The sequence below is a fragment of the Miniopterus natalensis genome, chromosome 21, assembly GCF_054644295.1.
Source record: "Miniopterus natalensis isolate mMinNat1 chromosome 21, mMinNat1.hap1, whole genome shotgun sequence".
In the NCBI taxonomy this organism is placed as follows: Eukaryota; Metazoa; Chordata; class Mammalia; order Chiroptera; family Miniopteridae; genus Miniopterus; species Miniopterus natalensis.
Window position 1 is genome coordinate 3,874,868 of NC_142101.1, and position 25,711 is coordinate 3,900,578.

Sequence of the window (25,711 nt, forward strand, 5' to 3'; positions counted from 1 at the left end):
ACTTCCTGCCCGATGCCCCACGGAACCTCTGCCCTCACCAACATCCGAAACGTCCTGGTGCCCCCTCCGTCCACCTCCTGAGTCCTCAGCACCATCTCTTCGCAGTGTCACAACCATACGACCGCCCTGGATCGGCACCTCCTCCCACAGTTCATACGTCCTTCATCCCTAAACCAGCCAAAGTCTGACCTCTCCGGTCTCTGCCCCCGGGGATCCCCTGCACGTGGCAGCTACTCTCCGGGTTGTTTCTCACATGAATGATGTCAACACCTCCTCCTGGTTGGATTCCCTGACCTGGACTCATCCACTTCTGACCTGAGCTCCTCCTGCCCATCAGGGCTGTTCCGTTTCACGGGATCTGACCACTTCACCCCAAACCCACTGCTTCCTGCTACCTGGGGGCAGCGCCGGGTGGGAAAGGGGCTGCCGCTACTCTCGTGCCCAGTTCCCACCTTCACTCCCATCCGGCCCGTCACTCAACAGCGGCTGTCCCCAGAACACGCTGCCACCCACTGAGTCTTAGGCTTATTCTTGGGCTTGGAATTAATTCTTCAAACCATCTGGCCTTTGAACTCCCTCTCGTCTCTTACACCAACCCCACGATGCCATCAGCATCCCCTTCCGAAGCTGCTGAAAGCAGCACTTTTAGTTTAGGGAGTTTTCCCAGGCCCCGCATCTCTTCACCCTGGCGACGGGTGAGAGGGCACCCAGACCTCAGAGAGACTGCTCCGCAGTTAAACAGCCAGTAAATGGTTATTAACTTGCTAAATGTTCCCCGTATCTTTCTTTAAATTACACAAAGAAAAATGTATTAAATAATAGTTACCTCCGTGTGTATGTTATTATGAGAAATGCCCCCCAAACTGAAATACATGTAATAAACCATCCGGACAACGCTGCTCTCAGCCATCTCTTATTTATGCTCTAAACTTATCACATCACCCGTGACTTCGGGAGGCAAGGTGGAGCATTCAAACCACACTAAGTATTTCTCTGCTTTTGTACCATTTGTGCACTTTCTCCAAAGATCCAGGCTACGCCAATCTTGGCCTAATGCCAGGTATTAGCATAAGAGAGGTATTATAATCACATAAAACATTAGGGAAAGCGGTCAGTTCTGTCATCTATGGCAGCAAATGGAAAGTAAAAAATAGCTCATAAACTTTTGTACAATTTGAGAAATCTGATTTTGAAACTGAACTTGAGACTAAATGTTCCAAAAAGAGAATTAATCAAAACTAATGAACATTTAATGAAGTTTTAAGTAGCTTTTTCAATGTGTTCACTCCTCCCACTCAGTTTATTTAATTTGATGCTTCTTACTGTGTTTTAGTTTTTCTCAGCAATTCTATTGATAGGTAATAAAAACATTAAGAAAAAAACTTCTAAAGAAGCCAACAGAGGGGCCTCTCCAGTGGACAGAGGAACATTAGAGGCCTACTTTCTATTACGCTAATGGACTGGACTGACATATCCTTAATTAAAAAATTACATCAGGGCAAGGAATGCAAGGCTCAGGCCCCAGGCTGGAGCACCCACCTCCGCTGCTCCTCCCCATGCTCTCCGGAGGGGACGGTGAGGCACTCGTCCATGTGTCCGTGCAGCAACCTCAGGACATCACCGCCGATCAGGTACCCTGTGGGGATTGAAATTCAGTCACATCTCAACTGTCATGGTCAGATGTTGGTAGCTGGACAGATCAACTGGTCCAATCTTCTATTTTCAGACAGAGAAACAGAAGTCTAGGGAGGCTTCAGTTCCTGGCCAAACCTCAGAGAGGGATGGTGCCACCTGCCCGCTCCCTCAGCCCCGGGCCCCACGCACAGTTAGTGACATTCCCACTGGAAACCACCACCCCAACCCATAAAATCCTCCTTAAACATACACGCATGGATAGGCCCAGCTCCAGCCACCCACCCTGGAAGAGGGGAAATCTTGATGCCAGTCTACCTGAGCAACACCCTGGGGCCAGAACACTGGGGAAAGTAACCCTAAAAAGCTGGCACATAAAACCACACTGACAAACTACAGCTGACAACAGTGTAAAAATAAGGGAAGGGAAGTCTTAACCCAGACTTTGCTTTTAAATAGAAATTTTGATTGAGTTGTGTCATGCGGCTACATTATAGAATAGTCTAGCACAAGCTCTCGTTAACAGAGCTCACATCACAATCCCGAAGACGACCGTCGCCCTGCGTGAGGACAAGCCCTCTACCTGGAGTGGAGTGCGTACCTTGGGCCGCTTCGCTTCCTGAGCTGATGGGGGCGACGCTCCAGAGAGTCTGCTGGAACGCGGCGTCCACGTGCAGGCTGCCACCGCCGCTGCCGTAGGACAGGTGCTGCGGGGGAGGCGCAGGGCGTCACTGCAGCTGCGGGGTCTCAGCGCACCTGCTTCCGCCCGCTCACCCCAGCACCAGGCCTGAGCTGCGCACACAGGGCACCCACCTCAACCCTGTCACTCCACATGCAGAAGCTGTAGAAAAGACTAGAGCTCCCACTGACTCTCGGCTCTTTCCACCTTCATTCTGAGTTAGGAACTTAAGCCACTAATTAGAAAACACACAAATGAATACACTAAAATAAATATATTCATTAAAATAGACTATTTGGTTTTAAGGCCCATGGATGAACAAAATTGTACAGCTAGCGGCACTGCCATTAAAATTATAACAAGTTTTCTACGTCTCACCCTGTGATGGTTTTTTGACAATAAAGCAGGTGAAACCTACAGGACCAATGTCTTAGCTTCATGAGGTCCTTTAAGAACTTTTATCTGCAATTTGACACAATAGCCATTAGATGGCGGTACTTCCTGATAGGTATCTAAAACCAGGCAGATACATTTCCTCCACAATTCAGATGATACAAATTTCAGGTTTTCCTTCTTAAAAATAAAAATGTATTAAAATATCATAATTAATCATTTTAAGAATCATAATATATGAGTTCTCAAACTATAAGTAAGGAAAAACAAAATTATGAAACCGCTCTAGAATTTTACAGCCAAATGCCTCGGTTATTTTACTAATCACCACCTGCTGCCTCTAGAATTTCAGACACACACAGAACCACCACCTGTGTTCTTGGGTCATCTCCACAAACATCACCAATACTCCTGTAATGTTTCTGTAACGCTTTTCAATACTGGTGACAAATGACAGACAGCCTGACCTTTCAAAGGTTTCAATATACCTGAACATCCCCAGAAACCGACCCTCCTCGTTAGACGAAGAGAATCACAGCGTGAAGCCATCACACCGGTGAGCTCCCCAGGCCTCAGCACCCCAAGGGGCTCTTTTGTCTAAGTATGCTATTCTCAGGGCACCAGCAAAAATAAGCATGTCACTATCTTTCTCTTCAAAACAAAACCAAAGGCGGTTTTGACATATATGTCATTATCTCACCAATAATTTTTCCAATCAATAAAATTAAAGTTTACCAGCTGATTGACCAGACTTAGCAATAACCCGCCCTGACTCGGCTCTTCCTCCCAGCCCGCCTTTTCACCACCTCAGCAAGTCCCTCTGACACATAATCCCAGCTGAGACTCCTTGACTGTTAAAATTCTTTAACTACTTTCAAATAAATCCTATGCGTTCTGCTTCCACAAACAAGGAAGGTATTTTCTTTCGTAGCAATCAACACACTATGTACGTTAGTGCCTCTTTCTTTCTCTTCTTGGCAGCTGTCTGACACAGTTCACAGCTACATCCTCAGCATCCAGCACCATCATTCAATCAACAAGTACCTGCAGAAGCCAAAACCTTTACATTCAAAGTAGCACAGAACCACTGCTTTGGACCTAAAAATAGTTTAAGTTATGCCACAAATATACCTATTTCAATGGCCTGAGCCAAAATCACAGCACACACACACACACAAACACCTCTATAAGACCATATGGCTCTGAGCAGAACAGGACCAGATGATTTAAACACCAATGCCTGAATTTTTACTTTGACTTAAAGTGAAAGCTCACGTCATATTATAATAAATAAATTGTTACCATTTGTTAATTCATCCTGGTTCACTGAATAAACTATGCACAGAACATTGTGCTGAATATTAACAGAACACCCTCCCCGCCCCAGGATGCCAGGAATCTAGAAGGGAAAGTGATATACACAAAATGCTACAAGTCAGTATTAAAAATGGTAGGTGGACTGTCATCAAAGTGCTACAGGAATTGAGAAAAGAGAACACTTAGACCAGCCCTACCGGGACATAGGTCCTTGTACTGGGGCTAGGGGACAGGTGGCATTTCCACAGGTCAGACAGATTTCATGGGGATGAGGGCATGAGGAGCCAGCGGGATCCACCTGGACCTCCCATTTATATATTTAGAGATGTCTCAAAATAGTCAGCACATACATTGGATTTGGGTATGTGTATTGATAATGTTAATTTGCTAAGTGTTTACGCATACCAAAGTTATTGCCAACCACTTTGGAGATTTTCATTTTTAATAAACAAGAAACCTCATAACTAGGAGTGGCCTGGGCCTCCCTGGACCTCTAAGTGGCTCAGACAAGGGGAGTGGTGTGGCAAAGGGAAGCATGTACCAGAGGCGCACAGATACAGGGACAAAAGGGCAGTGAAGAGTTGTCCTGGGCTTGGAGCACATGGTGAGAGGCAGGCCTGGGAGCCAGGAAGCACCAAGGCAAGGGCCCCATATTCTAGGAACGTTAAATTGGCTAAAATGTAGCTTGAAAATTGTTTGTGACTTTTAAGTAATCATCAGGTTTTCTTATGCCTGAAGGTGACAGAGAGTAAACCTCCTGCACTGTGACTGTTGCTATTACTTATAGAGCATTTTCAGATCCATGATCTCATTGCTTCACCCCAGAAGCCTTGGTGCTCAGTGTAACCATCACCATCTGCAAATGAGGAAGCCAGAACCCAGGGAGCTAAGTGATGGTCTTAGGCATTCAGTGGCACATGGATGCTGGCAGCCCGGCCTCTGTGAGATCTGGGTTTGCTCCTCGGTCAGAGCAGATTGAGCCATCCTGTCGAATAAGCTGCATGTCCTGGGTAGTACATGTTATACAGCAACACACACATAGTTAGGCTGAAATCCAAATAAGATGTGTAAAGTCACATGTTGAGAAGGATGCATGAATCATGTTTACTGCTACTGGTTTCCAAGTAAAACTGCAACTCAAACCGTGCATCAAAATACGTCACAGCAATGCACACAGCAAGTGCCTAATAAATGCAGATTTGACAACTGACACACTTGCACTGGCCTGAAAATGTGCACAGTGCCTCTCTGCACCTACAAAAGGACAGATGCACAGCCGTGGACATCAGATGCCCAGAGTAGTCCCTGCAGGCCTCTGAGCCCCGTCACCCCTGCCTGTTCCCATCATGCCTCCCAAAAAGCAAGTGACACAAACCCTCCTCCAAGAAACATTTCAAAATCGGAACTAAACATGTTCATAAGCAAAAACTAATTTGCAAACCCCCAAACCCACCCTACTGCCATGTTCATAGAGCAGAGGTACCAACTACTCACTTAACCTGAAGTTGGTAACACACAAATGAGATGTGCCACAGCCGTGGGAACACACACCCATGGACGGCCTGGGCTCAACGGCAACACTCTGATTTTGTCTCAATCATCATCCGCTGACACACGTGGGCTTTTCTGTGAGTATTCACATAAATTTCACAACACCCACCTTACATTTGTTTAAAGTTTTCAACCATAAGATAAAAATAATATTTTGCCAAGTTCGCTGTTGCTCCACCTGAGGTGGCAGACTGGTCTGCAGGCCAGGTGCCCTCTGGGCCAGCTCAGTGTTGCCACTGAAGGCCACCTGCAGCCCCACGGCTCAGGCCACCAGGCAGATGGGACAGCCATGGCGTGGTCTTAAGCTGCCATCCACAAACTCCTAAACAAAATGGAAATAAAGCTGACAGAAAATAAAATAATAACAATACTTTGCACTGGCATCTTTCAATCTGCAAACTTCTGCAAATGATTATTCTTTAGCAAAAACACAATTCACTAAATGAGCTCTATTAAATACATATATATTGGCCTCACCACAAAATAAATCTACGTTTAATGATTAAACATAATCTTTTCTTCATTTCCCCACCGTCAGCCTCTACGCTTGAAACAATGCAACGTCAACGAGAGACCTCAACCTATTCTTACTTCATCCATTTCTGCTTTTTTAACGTGGCAAGTATTTCTCACATAAGAATTTGCTTTCTTAAATATCCAAATTGGTAATCACAACCTCACTAATGCAGCCTCTCATGGCTGCAGAACAGTTTCTGAATTGCTGCTCAGACTGCACCTGGTGCTATTAGTGACAGTGTCCTGAGCAGGCATCAGGGCGCACAGGAGCCCGTCCAAACGGGCCTGCGGAGCCGCACCTCCGAGAGTTACACCCCTCCCCTACCCGGGAGTTATTTATATCTCATCAAATGGAGATACAGGCTTGTTTCTAAGCAATTTTCCTGGAAAATTTGCAATCTAAACTTTAAAGAGGTAGTTTTATTGACCTGCCATTTATCATCTCACCAAGTCTGTGCCCTACCGTCCACACTTACCAAGTACCTCTCGGAGGACACACTCACTAAGATGAGGTCATCGCCCACGCGCACTTTCTCTCCCTCGGACCGCTGCTTGGAGGCGGGGTGGATGGTCCACCAGCAAGCCTCGCCTGGGGGGTGGAGGGTGCAACACAGAGCCTCTTAGTGTAAGATCCATGTGCTTTATTTAAAGAACCCTATACTTTTGGGGGGTGCTGATTTAAAATGGGTGCAACTGTTATCATCAAAACTACTATCCTATGCATTATTTTGTTATTTAAAAATGTGGTTGTTTCTATTAATCTAAGGGTAAAATAAAAGAGAATCCCATTATAAAAGGATACTTTATAAAAATATCTGGGTATAATCAAATAATTTCTTCTAGAACAAGTCATGCATAAGCCTCATGAACTACAGGCCCGTTCTCCATTCCTCAGTGCTATAACCTAAGATACAAATTAGCACACAATTCCTCAGCCTGGTCATAGTTCCTTTTAATGTTTTTGTTGATTTTTAGAGGGAAGGAGAGAGAGAGAAAAATATCAGTGAGAGAGAAGCATCATCAACAGGCTGCCTCCTGCACACCCCTACTGGGGATCGAGCCCGAAACTCGGGCACGTGCCCTGACCGAGAATCAAACACCAGCCGGGTCAGTCATAGTTCCCTTTAAAACATAAACGTAAGTTCTGTGCAAAAATGATAATTTTTTAGTGACATGTTATCTAAGATCTTGCTTCTCTCCCTCTGCTCAGCTTACTTTTCCATTAACACTTGTTTTGTTGTCTGATTCCCCAAAGCCAGAATGTAAGTTCCGCAACAGCAGGGGCCTCTCATGTTTTGCTCGCCGGGGCTTCCCCAGAGGCCAGCGTTTTTGTTTTTAATGCTCTGCCACTCAATACAAATTCATTTTGCATAAGTGAGTAAGTGAATCAGCAAATACTGCTTCTTAAGCATGTTTACAGTGAATACGTAACCGGTGCCCTGAGTGGCTTTTCTCACAGCCGCGGTCTTCCTTGAGGGTCTTAGAGGATTCCTCATCTCTACTCAGTCAACTCATGTGCTTAGAGAAAGGAGTTTTTCATTTGTTCACGCAAACATTTATAAAGCCCCCACACTCTGTGTATTGTTGCTCTAGCAGCTGGGGATACAGCCATAAAAAAGAAAACATCATCTGCCTGTGATTTTAGCTCTGATCAAGGCCACACGTGACGAATGGTGAGTACACTGACTAACTAGTAACTCAGACAGCAGAGAGCTCGGGGACCGCAGCGTAAGCCCCGGTGCGGGAGGGGGCTGCCTGCTGGTATCCTGCAGCCTCAATGTACGAAACAACTCTCCCACCGTGCGTGTCCTGCACGTCTGAGAGAGAGAACTGAAGACTTTCTCTTTTAGGTAATTTTGTGCTGAAGAAAATTATTACAATGAGAAAACTTAAAAAAAAAAAGAAACAACAGCAAAAATACAGGGAAATGACCGAGCCTACATAAAATGAAAAAGAAATAATACATTTATATTTTTGAGGTTTGAGACTCAGAATTTTGTGTATAAGGCAATGTGTCCCTTTATTAAAAGCTTAACTAAGTTGGTCATTTTGATCCATTTGTAGTCTGTGAAAACTTTAGACTGTGGGTATTTTTAAAAGAAGAAGGTGTGTGCAAAACAGGTCGATCCTACCCGTGCAGGGAACAACTTAGTAATAGTTGGTCTATTTCCTCCCATTCTTTTTTCTACTTGGTCTTTTACTTATTTTTAATTCCAGAGTCATGCATGCTCACTGTAAAGATAAAAAGATAACACAGTCGAAATGTTCAGAAGTATGTAAAGTGTAAAGTCAGAGCATTGAGAACAAAAACACAAATAGAGCTTACATTCTCCTATCTGGATTCTCTGAAAGAATAAATGTGTTAATATACACAATTTTGTTTCAAAAATATATAATCCACGTCTGTTTGACCCTCACGGTGCCTCCCAGCTCCGTCCAGCACAGCCTCTGCCCCCAGCCTCAGCGCGGACCACAGGCTCACCTGTGGTGTCCTCTTGCAAGCCGACGTCGAAGGCCAGTTTATCGGTTGAAGACCGGGAGGTGGACAGGCAGCACAGGTACTGCAGGACACAGAACCAGCAGCTGTCACTACACAGGTAGAGGCCCCTCCAGTGGAACTCTGACACACAATGTGGTGCCAGTCTCTCTCTGCTGCATCAAACCTGGATGCTTCTGAGGGAAGCCTGGTTTTCCACGGTACCCGGGTTCACAGGAGCAATGGCAATGCGCTCACATCTGCCACACAAAGACTAAGGAGAGGGTGCTGTGGTGGAAGACAGGGAGCGGGGCGGGGTGCATCCTCTCACCCGTGGGATTTCCAGGATGGGGAGCAGGAGTGGAGCCGGATCTGACAGATCTTCTCCAACAGAACCTTGAAAACTGTTCACTTTTACCTTCCAGTTGTGTTTTCATCTGTAAATTTTAACTCTGAGGTGCACCCAGATGTGATCTGGGTGAGTAGCATGTTGCCCCTGGGTGAGGTTTATCACGTGGACGCACATGTGTTTCCCAGGAGGACCCCAACTCTCGCAACACCACTGTCTCCTTACTTCTGCCACTCCCCAAAAGTTCTCCTAATCTATACTCTTGAACATGAACTTTAGGATAATTTCTCAGGCCTCCTCCCCTGTCCCCACCCCAACCTCATAAACCTTGATAAGTGTTACAGCCATAGGAGACAGAGATGAGTTTGTCTGAGCTCAAGACACTACCATCTACACCCACCCAGTGCACCGCCAGTGAGGACAGGGCCCTGCACACAGGGCTGGGACAGGGCTGGGACAGGGCTGGGACCAAGCACCCAGAACTCCCAGAACCACAGACAGCTCCTCCTGTGGACAAGGGCAGGCTCAGTGGGTGTCCATTAGTGTGAGGAGGCAGGAGATGAGCTACCAGGGACAGACGTGCCAGCCCGTCACGTGACCGTCGGTGTCCTGGGGATGTGAAATGAAACTAACCCGATTCTGTCTCCTGACTACAGAGCCCTGGCTCCCAAAGTCATAGAAAAGGGGCTTCAAGGGTCCTCACAGGCTCTTGGCCAGCGGAGGATTGTGAGTCTGATCCAAGACAGGTCCTTGAGGTGTATGGACTTTGACTTAAATGTACTAAATGTCTAACTTTACTTGAGAAAAAGTTTCACAGTGGACTTCCTAGGCAAAAACATAAGTGATCCTATTAAAGTCTTCTGAACCCTTTCTCAGTAACATCACAGTCCTGGGCACAGTCACCATCAACACACTGTCTCCTCCCACAATGCCACGGCCACTGAGGCGGACACTGTGATTATGCCACTGAGGTGTAGGCAAGTTCCAGGAGGGCAAGGACCTGGCCCACTCACCACTATACCCAGCTCCTAGGGCAGAGCCGGCACACGCAGGGGCTAAGTGATACTGACGGAATGAATGGATGAAATTCTCAGATGCAATTACAGGCCTGCAGAGTCCAGCGGGGTATCCAAGGCTGGCAGCGTGTGGGAAAGCAAGCCCGAGCCAGGTCCTCCAGCCTGTCCAGGCTCTGACCCGCCTGCTACGTACGGACAGCACTTCTCTGAAACAGACTCTCCCGCTCACTGTCTGGTGGCCAGTGAGAGTGGAATTCTCTCCAAGGAGCTGGGATGCAAGACTGCTACATGCAGACAGGTTGTTTTACGTACAAGTGTTTTCCTTTATTTTATTTCACATCTCGCTATGGCAGCCAAGGCTCCCATCGGTGTGAGAGAGCCTACTCTTGCTTTCTTTATTTGCTCACCTTTCTTCCGCCAAGAACGGCTTTAGCGTTTCAGAAGATGGCCACTGCTCAGACAGTGACATTTTCTTCAGCACTGGTTACTAGAAATGGACGCGGAGTCTCATTAAACCCTTTCCCAGCACCCACTAAGATGACTGTAGTTTTCCCACTTGGCCTACTGATGCAATGTTGCGCACTAAACAAAATGTTATTAGTCCTAAGTTCCTATCTGCACTTTTCCTGCACTTTTGAATTTTATTAACCAGACTTTTCACATCAGTAGTCATGGTGGAAACTGACAGGTCTTTGTGGGGTTTGTATTATTGCTATTGAGGTATGCTTAGTCTCCTGCTCTGGAACAGTTTACATATTTGCCCATGACCTTCTTTTCAAAAGGAAAAATAGATTATATTATACTTCCAGATACTGGACTATCATGTTACTAAAATCAGCTTGATGAAGAATTTAAATAATGCTTAAGCTGTGCTTATGTGTAAAACAACGTAGTTATGCAGTAAAATCTCAATTATGTAAAAACAAAATTTAAGGACAAGAACACTGAAATTTATTTTAAACACTCCAACGAATTTTCTCTCATTAGTGTCATCATGAAGATTTTTCCTTCTGTAATTTCCATAATTTCCAAATCTTATAGGATGAAGATGTATTGTCTGTATAATTTAATAAAGCATTTAAAATAACAGATTGAAACTTTTATGTATTTTACACATATAAGAATAAAATACATGAATACAAATAATACATATATATAGTAAACCAGGCGTAATCAGCCTGAGAGGAGCTCGATGGGTGAGGGGAAGATGGGTGAGAGGAGGAGCTGATGTGGGAGGGGAAAGGGAACATCTGGTCACCAAGGAAGAGACGTTAGCGGGAAACTGACAGTGGGACTCAGGCAGATTTCCTAATATTATCTTTCAGTAAAAATAAACTGTTTAAAACAACACCAGAAATGAGGAATATTTCTTATTTTACTCTTAACACATCTTCTAAAACTAGTCTATCAAAAGTGAAATACTAAAAACAGGAGCCATATGACGAGAGAATTGAAGGACCTTAAAGGTCATCTAAGCTAATCATCAAACGAGAGAACTGGACAGGGTGCAGACATTCGACACGATGCGTCCAAGCCCACTAACGCGCCCCTCGCTGTCCCGAGTGGCCAGGAGGCCCAGTGCGGGGCTCACCCGGGAGGCGGCGCGCCGCGCCTACTCACCATGCCGCTGTAGGAGTGGCGCAGCAGTATGGCGTGTCCGTAGAGGAGCGTCCGGTGACCACTGCCTTGAGCAGTCTGGGGAGGAAGGACACAGGGTCGACAAGAGAGGAAAAACCAAAGCAGTAAACTTAGTAAGTCAATAAAAAGTTCTGTTCTCAAGGAAAAGTTAAGAGCTAGTACAGGCAGCCAAGTGCTGTGGGGAGATGCTCATGTGGACTGAAGTGTCCATACGACCTGCACAGGGGTGCAGGTCACCCAGTTCAGGAAGAAAGGGCTGATTTCAGTAAATACTTAGTATGACTTGTGACTATTTATTCAGTTATTTGTTGTCTGTGTCTCTCACTGCATGTGCTCTGCACTGCGAGGGAGGGACGACGGCTCCTTGGTGCCACCGTACTCCAGGTGCCCAGCAGGAAGCCTGGCACACAGCAAGGACTAAGCACCTTGCTCAGTGAATGAGCCTTACTTCCGAAAATACAAAATCCATCAAATCACCCACAGGCTTAAAAACCTTTCATACTTTCCAACTGTTTATAGGAAAGAGTCCAAATTCCTTCACACAAGCTAGAGAACTGCCTCGCAATGTGAGTGTGCACAGGAGCCCCCGGGGAGCTGGCTGACACAGACTCCTGGGCCTGCCCCTGGGGCCTGACTTAGCAGGTCCAGGGTAAACACAGGCATTTTCACTTCGAAAGGGTCCCAGGTGATGCCGGTGCTGTTCTGGGGCCACACTTGGAGAAGTACAAGTATAGAGAACATTCTGTCTCAACTCTTTCTGGCCACCTCCCACACCCCAAGCTCCGACCACACACTTTCCCTGCCCAGAACGGCCACGCTGCTTTCCTGGCGCTGCCTCAGGGCACGATGGCCTTCACTCTGGCGTTTTCTACCTCATAAGCTGTGTTTCAAAACTCAGGTTCAAGGCTACCTCCTCCGCGAAGCCTCACCTGGTTTCCACAACGTTAGCTGCTCCCTCAGTGCTCTACAGCCCCAGGTACCCGGCCTTATCACTCCACAAAGTGAGCACTTTCTCTTCTGGGCCGGACTGTGAAGTCCTCAAGGACAGAGACCTGAGCCCTCAGCACAAAGCCCTCAGTCAACATTGATAAACGAGGAACTGATGGGGGAGCCCCGTCCAGGCTGGGTGAGGAGTGTGACCCGAGGTGTCATGGTTCACAAGGCAAGGTGTTCCGAAGGGAAGGGACCACGGAGTGCAGTGGTGGGCGCAGAAACTGAGCAGGACCCATCAAACTGGATCAGGGTAAGATCACAGAGGGTACAGAAAGTTAAGCCAAGGGCTTTGCACTTTTTTCTAAAGGAAAGGGGTGTCTTTGAGTGTTTTAGGGATGAGACTGATGATACTGATACATACGCCTTGAGAAGTGTACAGCCTGTGCTTTAGTATCAATACTATCATACTTTTTACTAAAAATATATCCCTCTCAAATGTTTCAAATACTCTCTTAAAATAACTTTACACAGTATGCTCTAAAGACCTCAGAACCATTCTTAAAATCGATATTAAAAGTTATTAAAATTATTTAAAAGCTGCTTTTAAAACAAAAGGGAAGTCACTTTTTCACATACTGAAAGAAAAGGGGGGAAATGTACTTTGTAAAATTACATTCCCACTCAGCACAAGGCCTCTGTGGGAAGCACCCTAGTTTTCTGTGATACATGTGACTACTGTGGCCAAGGACACTTTTACTGACCTGTCTGGTTTGCACTGCTGTGACAAGAGCCGAACTCTTACACCAGATACAGCTCCAAAGACGGGATCCAGCTGAACTTTCCTGACAGTCACATCAGTCAAAACAAGACTTTAAAAGACTTAACCCAAAATGATTAAGTGCTCCTTTTACTGTAAAGTTCTGCCCACGCATTTCATGTTTATATGAACATATGTATAAATGTGCAAATTGGCTAAGCTAAGAGGAGACATTTCAGTGACTAAATTTTCTTCCAACTATAGATTTTACACAATTATAGATTTTAACTAGAGATTTCCTCACCACTTAAATGCCAATTATGCCCGATTTAGTTTTAATAGAACTCATCCAAGTTTGCACCTAACCCACACTAAATTAATTGTTACTAATTATGTCATTGCTATCACAAAGTGATGCCGTTTCTGTCATATGTGCTACTGTACTTTTCTTCTAACTTGTCGTTTTAAACAACATTAATCTAACTGACTCAGTTTCCGATAAAATAAAATGTGTAATTTCAACTCTTGGAGCCGGTTGGGTAGCTTAATTCATTCAACAAACATTTATCAGAAGAACTGTGTGTGGGGATGAATCCAAAGGGGTAAGTGATTCTTTCCTGTGTTTTTTAATTTGATGCATGACTTCATTTTCTTGTTGAATGTGGCCAGTCCTTCTTTAACCTATGTAACTAAATATAGGGTGGACAAAAGCAGGTTCACAGTTGGCCCACCCTGTATTTACGGACTTCCTCCAATGTAGGGGACTTAGGTACTTTATGAAGATGGTGCCACTTCTGGGGTTGCAGGAGGGCTGCAGACACCCCTGCTCAGTCTCAGTGAGGACTGACCATCACTGCCGGTGACAGCTACATCAAAAGCAGCAGTAATTTAGTCTTCTGGAGCAGGGTCCCTCTCCCTCTGCCCACCCAAACCTAAACCTATAGCGCATGATATGACCACCAGACCTTTGGGAAGCCATCCAGGACCAACCAGATGCCTGTCAAGTGAGCTACTGAGGCAGCCAGCTTGAGGCTGGCCTGCCTTCAAGATCAGACCTCAAAAAAAAAGAAAAATCTTGGTGATTTTGGAAGTTAACCTGTTAACTGTTCCTTGGAATCTAAAACATAAGTAAAGTGAGCAGTTGCACCAAATAAAAAAAGAATCAGGAAATTTTGTTTTAAGTAACACAAATACGCCTTCAGTTCACTTTAATGCCACCAATATGTTAGTCCTGCTAATTCTCCAGTAAATATTACACATCTTTTCCTATTCATTCAAAATATATTTATGGGTGGCATGGCCAGCATGGCTCAGTTGGTTGGAGCATTGTCCTGTACATCGAAAGGTTGTTGGTTCAATTCCCGGTCGGGGCACATACCCAGGTTACAGGTTTGATCCCTGGTCCGGGTGCATATGGGAGGCAATCAATCGACCTTTCTCTCTCACATCGCTGTTTCTCTCTCCCTCCCCCTCCTCTCTCTCTAAGACCAATAAAAACATCCTCGGTGAGGATTAGAATGTACCTGTTTATGGGCGTCTACTGTCTGGGAGTATAGTGCATGATGCTGAGGGCACTGTGCAGACATAACAAGCTCACAGTCTGTTCCTTTGCCTTATGCATTCATTCAACAACTACACACCAAGCCCCATGTAATTTCCTTCAAGGTCTTTGTTCTCTATCAGCAAAAAAAATGAAAGTTTAAGAACTAATTCTTTGCCTGTTTCTCAATACCTCCAACTACATGATGGATTATCAGGTCCTTTTAGTACAAGTATTACCTGGAACTTACACATCCCTACATTTTCAAGTGACTTGGAATCCATCTGTCCCTGGAAATGCAATGTCAGCCCACCACACCAGCAGCCCTCCTGACCGGCTGAGCCTGGGGTGTCCTTAGTGAGCTGTCCCCAGCCCTGGTGGCCCGGCTGCAGAGCTTGGATCCTGATATAGCTTCTGTTACATACTCACCTCATAGGCTATGGGGGTCTAGAAGCTTTTGTCCTTTTAGGGGGGAAATTAACAACAACTACCATTTTCAAAATCTTCCCTCTACATATTCCTGGAATTGCAGAGCCAAGTATCATTTAATAAAAGGTAAAATTTGACTTTCTGAAAGTATCAGTTAAAAATTGTTTTTGAGATCTGTAGGGGGTCTGGTCCCATTACCCCTGAGATGACTGACAGGGTTAGCATTACACAACAGTCTAAAAAAATCCAAACTCATGAACTATAGATGGACTTAAAAGTTGAGAAAACATTCAAAGAAAATCGAAGCACATGTCGTATGTGTTCTAAATGAACCTCACCTCAAGTTTTCCACAAACTATTTTAATACCATTTAGCCTTAGGCTTCCAGGATCTCACCAAAAAGGTCGAACGAGGGGACCCATACTGTAAGCAACAGTTCTGATGGAAATGCTTCTACATTTATATTTGTTTAGAATCAGATGCAGTCCTGGGGCATAATTTATCTATCTGTCATCCCCTGTGGGGAGGGGGCAGACTGGATCATTGTACCTACATCTGACGTTTTACTGTCATGTGCTTACAATGCATATAAGAAGCCAAAAAATAATACATAAAACTAGGATAGTATTGGCTAAGATCAACTGCAGAGGTTTGTATACACATAAAAGTTCTGTTTCTGTGTTTTGTGGTTTTGGCTCTGTGTTTTTTAAATACATGTTTGTACTATATATTTGTGTATTAACATGTATTAACATGTCTCTAGTACTAATATGTTAAAAACTGATTTGCTAGCTATATAACTACTAAATATTTAAGGTTTTCTGTTTTTCTATACAAAAATGCTGTTAATCATTTCTCATAATTCCAGGCCCTCCTTATGCAAGAGGTGTTTTTTAGATAAATCAGACTCCACAGCAAACTTTTCTGTATCCCTCGACGCTAGCACACCACCTGCCACCAGGGAGGTACAGGAGGAAGTCCTCCGGGGTGTGCATTACTGTGGGCAAACTGAACCTCACCGCCAAAGTTTAAAACAAGAGGCAACAACCAAAGAAATTTGCTTTAGAGCCCTTCTTTCTCAGGGCTCAGATATCTGAGTTTACCCTCAAATATTATACATAACACTTGGGTAATGAGTTGTTTCAGAGAGAAAAATAAAAAATATCTCTGAGTGCAAGTTTCTCATCACCTGAGAATGACCTGCCCATGCAGACATGGGTGTCAGGAGCACAGGGACTGCTGGTCCCCCTGTGGGTCCTTCAAAGCAGGAGCTACTCGAGCTGCCCTGCCACCTCCACCAGTGAGTTGTGACAGGTTCACAGGATGATTCCAGTGATCAATGAGAAATTTGCCTTCAGCGCAAAATCAACATGTCTGAGAAGCCGGCCGAACACTGTCTTGGGCGCAGCCGCTTGGCACTGGAGGGCTTGCTCGTGATGGCGTTTTAGCCAAGGGTCCCCCAGGGTAGACCAGGCCCATGGCAGGACTGACGATCACTGTTCAGCACCAACAGCAGGAACCGGCTCCCACCCCAAGGATGCGTCGGCCTGGTTCTAGGCGGCTGTGCAACACCTGTCCAAATCCTGACTGAAAGGTGGCAGCTGAAGGCATTTTCCATCCTTTCCCTTCCCCACGGTTTAAATTCCCATCGTTGATGGCACAAGCCCTCTGCTTGGTCACACTCGAACCTTCTGACGGTCCAGGGCAGGCGTGAGCATCTGCCGCGAGGCTCCGGCCCACAGGAAGGGGAGCCAGGGCCGAGCTCCAGTGTCCGAGGTCCACCAGCTGAGGCTCTTTTGCCATCCTCTCGATGGGCCTTGATTTTTATACGACTCTGCTCTCATGCAAGGTCCTGAGGCCTGTGTTTCAGGCAACGGTTCCCTCCACCCTCCTCCCATGGCAAAGGGGTTGGGATGGGGCAAGACAGATGAACAAGGACAGTAAACGCAGACTTAGCAAGAAAACTGAATTTTTTCAAACTCTTTAGTTACTTATTAATATGGGCCAGGAGAGGACATGGTTGTCTGCTGCTGTTTATAAATTTCCTAACCAAAACCCTTGTTTCACGATATGTCTGAGTAGCTGATGAACGTCCTCTCTTCCCCATGTAATAAGAGTATTTTATTCTGCTGGAAGATAACAGCCGGAGTCACTTGAAACTTTGGAAAACGTTTTGTGTCCTTGTTGATAAAGGGTTGCAAATTACTGCTCTGCTCTGCCATCCTGTTCAGACTGTCACCTTCGTGCTAACACAGGGCCCTGGCTATGCACCCCAGGCGTCCTGGTCCCATCTTGTCTCGTGTGAACGAGACTCGGCTCAGCCACTCGGCCAGGCGCGGACCCTGCTTCCTTCCCTTCCAAGCAGCCTCTTCCTCGACACCAGAATTTTGATTTAACACTTTTCAGAGATGGTATCTTCTGAAATGATGTTCTTTTGAAATTTTAAACTTTATTAACTGAATACAGTAAATTTCTCTATACATTGTTTCTTCACTTTTAAAATTAAAAATTAAATTTTGTGATTGTTGTTAGGCACACATGCGCTGAGCAAAGATGATGGGCTGGATACAGAAACCCAGGTACAGAAACCCACCAGGGCAAAAAGCCCCGGATGCCTCGCAAGGAGCAAAACTGGTAAAACAACAACCTTCTTCCCCAGGTAACCTATCCTCCCCCAGCACATTGCTGGTCCTGCGGTTTAGACCCCTGAGTGTTTCCTCCCTAAAGATAACATCTAGGCCTCAGTTGAATTTCAGCTCCAGGCTCAGAAAAGTGGCAAAACCAGATGAGTGGCGTCAGGGCTGCCTCAGGACCAGCTCCACTGACTAATAACCCTGCCCCGGCACCGACCAATCAGCAGAGACCACGACCCTGAAAGCTGATGAATATTCTATTGCGACCCTCCCCTGAGACCTCCCCTCAGATTTCCACCTGCAAGAAAGACATAAATACAAAGGACCAAGGACCCAGGGTGCACTCCCCACGAGGGGAGCACACCAGTGCCATCTCCACCCCCCTTCTTCCCTCCAAGGGGACCAACGAGACTTGCAACCAGGGGAGCAATGGGCAGCAGCAGAGCGCCCTGGGCCTACCCCTTGAACCTGTCTCCAGGGCCCCCTCTCTCTCTGACTCCCCGGCGAGGCTCTCCTGTGGCTGCTTCTATGCTCCTCCTTATCTCACCGTCCTAAGTATATTTTTGCTGCCATCATGGACCCAATACCCTTTGACTCAGTGCTGTGTAGCCCTTCTCTTTGGATACCCCCATCCCCCAGCCCCATTCCTTAAATAAATTCAATTTTTCTTTATCCGCAGTCTGAGACAGCTGTTTAGCCTGCCCATACACCACCGACGCACCACCGACCTTAACCTTTCAGCTGTTATATGAGAAAAGAAGTAGGTGCTTAAAACTGAAATCAAAACCTTCTACTTCTTGTCCCAGAAAATGACATCCTGCTCCCCCTACTCCATTTCCTTCAACGCCACCATGACCCTGTGCCATGCGCTCTTCTCCTGTCTCCTTTTAAAGCCTATGTTTTTCCAGTTGGTTGAAAAATGAAAAGCGACTGAACTGTTTTCATGTCTCCTGGAGGAAGCAAAGCTCAAGCAGCTTTTCAGTGCCTCTTCTAACTTCTGGGCATCTGAATGTCCTACTGTGTTCGTGCGGGAGTGCTGAAACCCAGGACAGCCCGTGCAACCCCCATAGGGAACAGGCTCAGTGGAGAGCTAGGAAAAATGTCTGTTTTAATGGGAAAATTCTTGGCTAAGTTAACTTAGTATGTTACCATATGACACAAAGATGTCAAATACTGTTTATTAAGTTGACAAATCTAAATATGTAATTGATTCATTTAAAGTTAAAAGCTCTAAAGTTTTATTTAATTTCTGAAATTTTAGAATGTGAAGAAAAGTGCCATGAATTCAAAAATTAAACCCGACTTAAAAAGCACAAAGCAAACATACAGCAGACAATCCAATGTCTTACCTTCATCATGAATTTCTGTGGGGGCAGAAGAAAAGAGAGAAAATATTAAATATATATTATTTTAAAGACATTTTTAAAGTTCTTATTTATAAAGATTTCTAACTGGAATTATGTGAATAATAAACATACAAAAACACATTCGCGGTGTTGTCACAACAAACAATATCAACTGCATGCCAGGTAAAAGCTGGAGCAAGCAAAAACGCTTTTGAAAATGTTTTTACATCAGTCCTCCCTTCTTCTGTGAAACATGCTGTGTACTTTAATGTGTGGTCAATTTACAACATATCTAAGAACCGAAAACCCCCAAAGATATAACCTTAAAATTATACTCTGAAAATGCTTTTAAAACCTTTTCATTTCATCTTCTGCATGAAAATGCAGTGATATAAACAGCAACACAACCAATTTTAGTAAAAACAGTGGGTTAGAAGCAGGTAAGACTGTTTGTTGCTAATGTGCTGAGATGAAAATCACCGTGAGCAGCTCCCTCATCACCACACGTTGTGAGACATGAGTTCCAAAGAAAACATCACAGAAACGTTTCTCTTAAAAAGACACGGCCTCTTCTCATGATTTATAATAGCTCTTTTTTCTTCTACAAAACATGATATATGCATATATCCCTTAGTTTCCCTTTAGGCCATAACATTTCTTTAACCTACCCCTAGGACACATACACAGATGAAAAGAGCTAAGAGGAAATGACGTTACTTTTCCAAACCTAGGACTAAATGGAGTTGTCACAAGCATCTCAGTCGTACAGAGAAAAGATACATGAATCCACATTAGCTTTACAGAAAACAGCAGGTTTTCTAATCTACACATTTATAGATACCACAGTTGGTCCCCTGAAACATAGAAACATAGTGATATGTGTGTTACTCAGTGACAATTCTACTGTGACTGATTTTTTCATTTTTAATATTATAATTTCTAGGAAAAGTTGTAAAGAACCATTTCATCTTATGATTGGAAAGTACAGGCTGTTTGGTTGCATATCTGTTACTGATATCAATGGAAATGACGTCAGGTGACTACTGTTCGTGTTGAAACCAAACAATCATGGGCCTACATGTGATCGCTAAAGTGACAGGGCAGGAGGGCAGGTCATAAGAATAGAGCCACAGATGTTAAATAATTATTCACCTTACTAATTATAGATAAGAGATTGAGATTTTCTTACAGACCCTGGGAAACAGGAGGGTGAAACAAGGCTGTAAAAAGAGAAGCCTTGGTGGGTCCATCACTCAGAAAAGAAATACATTCTGAGAACAGACCAAGGACAGGACACGCTTTGATTCAGTTGCTGTGCCCGGACCCTGACCCCCTCCGGGAGTTTGCCTCAGGAACGCTGACCATTCTCTGGTCCCAGGAACGTGCTGAGCTGTTTGTAACATCATAGAAGTTTAGCCACCTGGTTATAGGACTTTGGCTCCTGAGGGCCGGACTGCAGACCCTCCCCTCCCCTTTCCGTTACACTTGCCCCTGCAGCTGCTCGAGTTATCTTCTCCTCACGGGTATATAGTCAAACAACTGGGAAGGGGGGTCAGAGCAGAATTTCCAGGGCGGCCGGCTGCTCTCCCATACTGCTGGCATTCTTGGAATACACGCACATATGTGATTCAACCCAGTTTCTGCTTAATTTGGCTCAAGCAGTGGCAGACAGCCTCAGACCCATTGTGTCTGGTTTCAAAAGGATATCACTACGTGAAGAATTAGGAAAAGTCATTTTAAGCCTTAATTTAAAAAAAACAAAACTCCAAAATTTTGCTGCAGAACATGGTTTTTAACAGACACTTTCTTCATGAGGTTAAATTGAAGATTTTTCTTTCAGAAATGTACTCAGTCTTACTTTGTCAGTTGTCTAGATTGAATTACTTTAGAATTGTGCTAAGTACAAAAAGGAGCGGTCAGTGGAGTTATTGGCGCCCAGTGTTTGGATGCCTAAGCTGTGGACGCTGTGGGCAGAGCAAGTCATGGGGACAGTGAGATAGAACAAATACGAGCAATCGGCAGACTCACATCCTCCTACAGGGGAAAGAACGGCAGGTGTAAAAGACACGTTGTTTTGGAAAGATAAGAAATGGAAGGATTATTTGTGGCATTACTTTTTGTACAAGTCACCTACTGTCAAGTTAGCCTAAGGGCCAGGTGTTGCCAAAGTTATAATATCGTTAGCTTATCAAGAAAGATCACTCAAGGGCAAGAAAGAAAGACACATTAAAACAAAAAGGACAAATATATTATTCTAATCTCAACGTACACAGAGCACAGGTATGATAAACAGCAACAGAAAAAGAGCAACGTAAATCTTTCTGAAGGTGATGACATGATTTAAAAAAAAAAAAAGCAAAACACATGCAGAAAGTTAAATATTGAAGAAAACAGCTTCAATTTCAGTGTAAAGAATATAATTTTTATGCTTCTGGTAAGTTCAATAAAGAAATTAATTTATTTTCCTCATGAAAATTTCATTAGATAAGAGCTAAAATTTCATCAAACAAGATACAGAAACAGATGATCTTAAAGACAATTCAAGTCCAGGCACCAGTCTAGACCCTGACGTGCCTTCTGTCTTAAGGAAATTTGCGGATAATGATGAATTACACAGAAACACAAACAGGGGATTTTAGTTTTTTAGGCTGAAACTGCAAATGGCAGTAACGACTGTCCCAGTCTAGTTTAACTGCTTCAGAACTGACAGGTCAGGTGAAGCCTTAAGCGAGAGCCAGAGCTGAGGGCATGACCCCCGCCTGCATCAGGGGGTGAAACCAGAGTTAACTTTAACTCAAGCACAAGTGGCCTCAGAGTCTGATGAGTGACAAAAAGAAGGGAGTATCATGCGACCCTGTAGATCCAAAAGGCCTCAAGCATTTTCTCGGCATATGTAAATGGTTATGAGTAGAAAAATAGAATTGCAATACTTTATTTTGAAAATTGTAATCAAACGTTGGACACTGAGAGAGGGCATAATTATATCCAACCTGTTACTGTTTATTCAAAGAAAGAAACAGGAATTCGGGTGACAGAAAAAGCTCTTCCACCATAACTATGCCTTTCAGCTCAACCTTGACAGTTTTTTACAGTTATTTCAGTGTCTTGAAAGGAAAAGTCATCGAAAACATTAATATTCCTGGTATATGGATTTGTCTTAGAAGTTTTAAATGAACCTTTGCTAAAATGTCTTCTCAAAAATTATAAAAATAAGGAATTAGCAACAAAGCAACAAAATAAACATTTGGGGACTCCGAGAAACAGTGACCAAATGTGACCATCCTGGAGGCGGGGCCGAATTCTGGCTCAGGCCTCCTCCCAATGGACTGTCCCACCCTGCACACAAACAACCACCACACTGTGGGCTCTTCTGCAGTCTTTCTCTCCATGAATCAAGACGCCAGGATTCTCCTCACTTTCCAACTGGTAACCTCTCCTCTAGGAGGGAGGGCAATCTGTTAGACTGCACTACGCTGACAAAAGAGTTATTTCACCACCAAAGACCTGGGCTTGTTGGTGGCTATTTTAAACTAATGATGATTAATGATGCTCCCAGCAAATTCCTTTTAGGGGACAAAAGGAACTTAAGACCACAATTTCAAGTTGCAAGCACGTATCAGTATATACTACCCAACAGTATATCTGAATATACACTTGTGGAAAACCTCAGCTATTTGTTTTATGATAAAAATATCCCACATAGCCCTGAGCAGGTGGCTCAGTTGCTTGGAGCATTGTTCACAGGCCAAAAATAAGGTTGGGGGTTCAATCCCTGGTCAGGGCGCCTATGGGAGGCAACCGACTAATGTTCCTCCTTCACCTCGTAGTTCCTCCCTCCTCCCACCTCCCATTCGTCTCTCCCCCTCTCCCTCTGCCTCTCCCTCTCCTTCCTTCTCTAAAATTCAATAAAACATCAAGTGAGAATTTTTTTTAAAAAATCCCATGTTTTTGCTTAATTTTCTAGGCTCCCCACTGACAATATACAAGACTGCACTGTTGACAGACGTGTGGATGTCAGCCCCAGAAGCATCTAAAAGGAGCTGGGCTCCCGCTTGCACATGTGATGACACAGCCTCGGCCGTGCCCCGCGGCCACGCCCCACATTACCCACACTCATGACCAGCACTGGCATCCTGGCATTTTTAAGAAGAATTCACAGTATTTGGGAGGCAGTTTGGTAGCAACTGTTGTCTTTTTTACGCTATCAACAGCTCTGCACAGTGTTTAACCGACGTCTTTTCTTTTGAGTGCAATGGATCTGACACATATATGCACCTGGAATTATCTAGTTCTCTCTTGGAGGGTAACAGAGAACAAACGTGTCTGATAAGCTACTGTAATCCTCACACTTTATCCCTGGGACACGTGTATCTCTCCCTGGGCTGCACAGGTGCCTGAAATACCAGCAGGAGAGCGGCCCAGGGCTTCTCCTCCCACTTTGTCTAGAGAGAGTGACTCTAAATCAGAAGGAACTGGCAGGGGGCCTCCCACCTGGAGAGGCTGAGCTGTGGAGACAAGTTAACTTGAGTTAAATTCAGATCCTCTTATTGCACAGGGCTGGGCATTTTAATCACCAAAATGAAACTGTGTGACTTGAGATGGTTGGGGGCCTTTCACTGTCTGAATACAAGAAAGGTCACCGGACTCAGCCTAAGTTAACCCAGGGACAGAGGAGAAGCCTCCCACAGGGCAGGAGAGTGGGCGGGGTAGCTGTTCTCTGTGACCTTCAATATAGACACGACACAGTAACAAATTCTACCTGTTTCTTCCCCCCCGCCTCTCTCTGGCTCCTTAACTTAACAGAGGAGGAAACAGACCATGGTAGTAATGGAGCTTGGCCATGTCACACAACTGTCACACTGCTGGTCCCCAAACTGAGCCCCTGGAATCCTGCCACTGTCTCCTCAAGATACTGACGATCATCTCACTTTTCAAGGTTGTACGAATACGTGTAACAGCCGTTTCCCGTGGTACATGGAAAAACACAAGAACTCAGCCGTAGGATTTTAAGATTAGTTGAGGTTTTTGATAAAAGATATATAATATTACTAAAAGCCCTCCTGTCGACCAGAAGCATATTGTTTTGCAAAGCCAATTACACAGAAACCACATGGCTCTAGGGATGGAGGGCGTTTAATATCCCCCAGTTCAGCTGAGGCAAACCAGACGGAGGTTCTAACTGGAGACTGTCCCAATTCGTTCATCACAACACAGCAGTGATTCTGAAGACAAACAGTACAAGCCACACCAGGCAGCCACACGGAAAGGGTTAGAGGCAACAGCAGACGTGCACGTGTTTAGGTCACAGTTCCTCTGCAAACCCGTGGAAACACATACCCATTTTTCCACATCAACCTGCTGTAGAAAGAAAAAGCCAAAATAAATAACAAACAAGCAAATACCTGGCAACATTTCAATTACTGTCACTTAAGGGGATTGAAAGTGTGGTCCCTGCACCAAAATCTACATCCAGTTCTAAAGGATAAGAAACACTGTTCCAACTTTTAATTAATAACATTGAATCTCCTGAAAAAGAATCTCAATTAATTAGTGATCAGAACTTCAAAAGGCATTCGGCTAGAAGCGCAGCAGCTACAGGAAATAATAATACAGTACATTCAAAAGCAAGCGTGAATATTTGCCTCATTCTCAAGCCCAAGAGGCCTCCTTACCTAGGAACCACTGCTGTCCCCTAAGAATCTATTTAATGAAAAGGTCAATTTCAAATGGGATCTAACTACAAATCTCTTATGAAACAGGAGTAAGTGCTCTCTACACCAATCTCTAGCGTTACCTAAAATTTCACACTATAACAAGAGGCAGCCCCTGGTGGGAATCCTGGGCCATTGCTAAGTGTCTCCATCCCTGGTGAGCAAGCTCCTGGAAGCAAAGATGCTGAAAATGCAACATACACAGTGATTATTTTTTAAATGTTGTGAAATGATATAAAAATATCAACTTAAACATACAGCAGACTTGTTCTGAAGCCCCAGTGAAATTCAATGGGTTCAATAAGTTACTTATCACAGAGCATTGTGGCTTCTCTAGTATTTTATTTAGTCCCCAGAAAAATCTGTTCTAAGTCTCCCCCATCCTTTGAATTAAAAACACACAATGGTTATTTAAGAAAGAACAATTTACTGAATGGAAAAGCCTGGTTCTCACTATGCATTTTTAAGATATTTAGCTGTTATACAAAGTCCTCATTTTAAACACTGGCCTATTTATTAGAGCGATGAATCTATTTCTTTAGATATTGGGGCAAAGGGAAGCAACTTAGTCATGCCTGGTGTAACACAGTTATCATTCACTCTCTACCATCAAAAGGACAAATTCTTGTATTTATTACTTAGTCTCCAACCCCCAAAAATCTCGAAGAAATATGAAATAATTTCGTTCTCATATTTATCAGGAAAGCCACACTTGCATCTGTGCAAAGATAAAGTGTTGTGGGATTTTTCTAGAAAAAAGAGAACTTGTAGTCAAGATTCATGTTACTAGTACTA

The 25,711-nt window shown here is 44.4% G+C and overlaps 1 protein-coding gene across 2 annotated transcripts in view; it reads right to left on the bottom strand.

The window, feature by feature from the left end:
- The window catches only part of RYR2 (ryanodine receptor 2), a 298,173-nt gene extending 278,950 nt beyond the window's left edge, over nt 1-19,223 (bottom strand). For both annotated transcript variants that reach the window (XM_087828993.1, XM_087828992.1), the window contains exons 1-6: nt 19,209-19,223; nt 11,550-11,624; nt 8,571-8,649; nt 6,565-6,677; nt 2,234-2,339; nt 1,540-1,636 (exon numbers count right to left, since the gene is read on the bottom strand). In XM_087828993.1, coding sequence (XP_087685119.1) covers nt 1,540-1,636; nt 2,234-2,339; nt 6,565-6,677; nt 8,571-8,649; nt 11,550-11,624; nt 19,209-19,217 — 479 coding nt within the window. In that variant the 5' untranslated portion in view covers nt 19,218-19,223. The remainder of the gene's footprint in view (nt 1-1,539; nt 1,637-2,233; nt 2,340-6,564; nt 6,678-8,570; nt 8,650-11,549; nt 11,625-19,208) is intronic.
- Nucleotides 19,224-25,711: the final 6,488 nt, after the last annotated feature.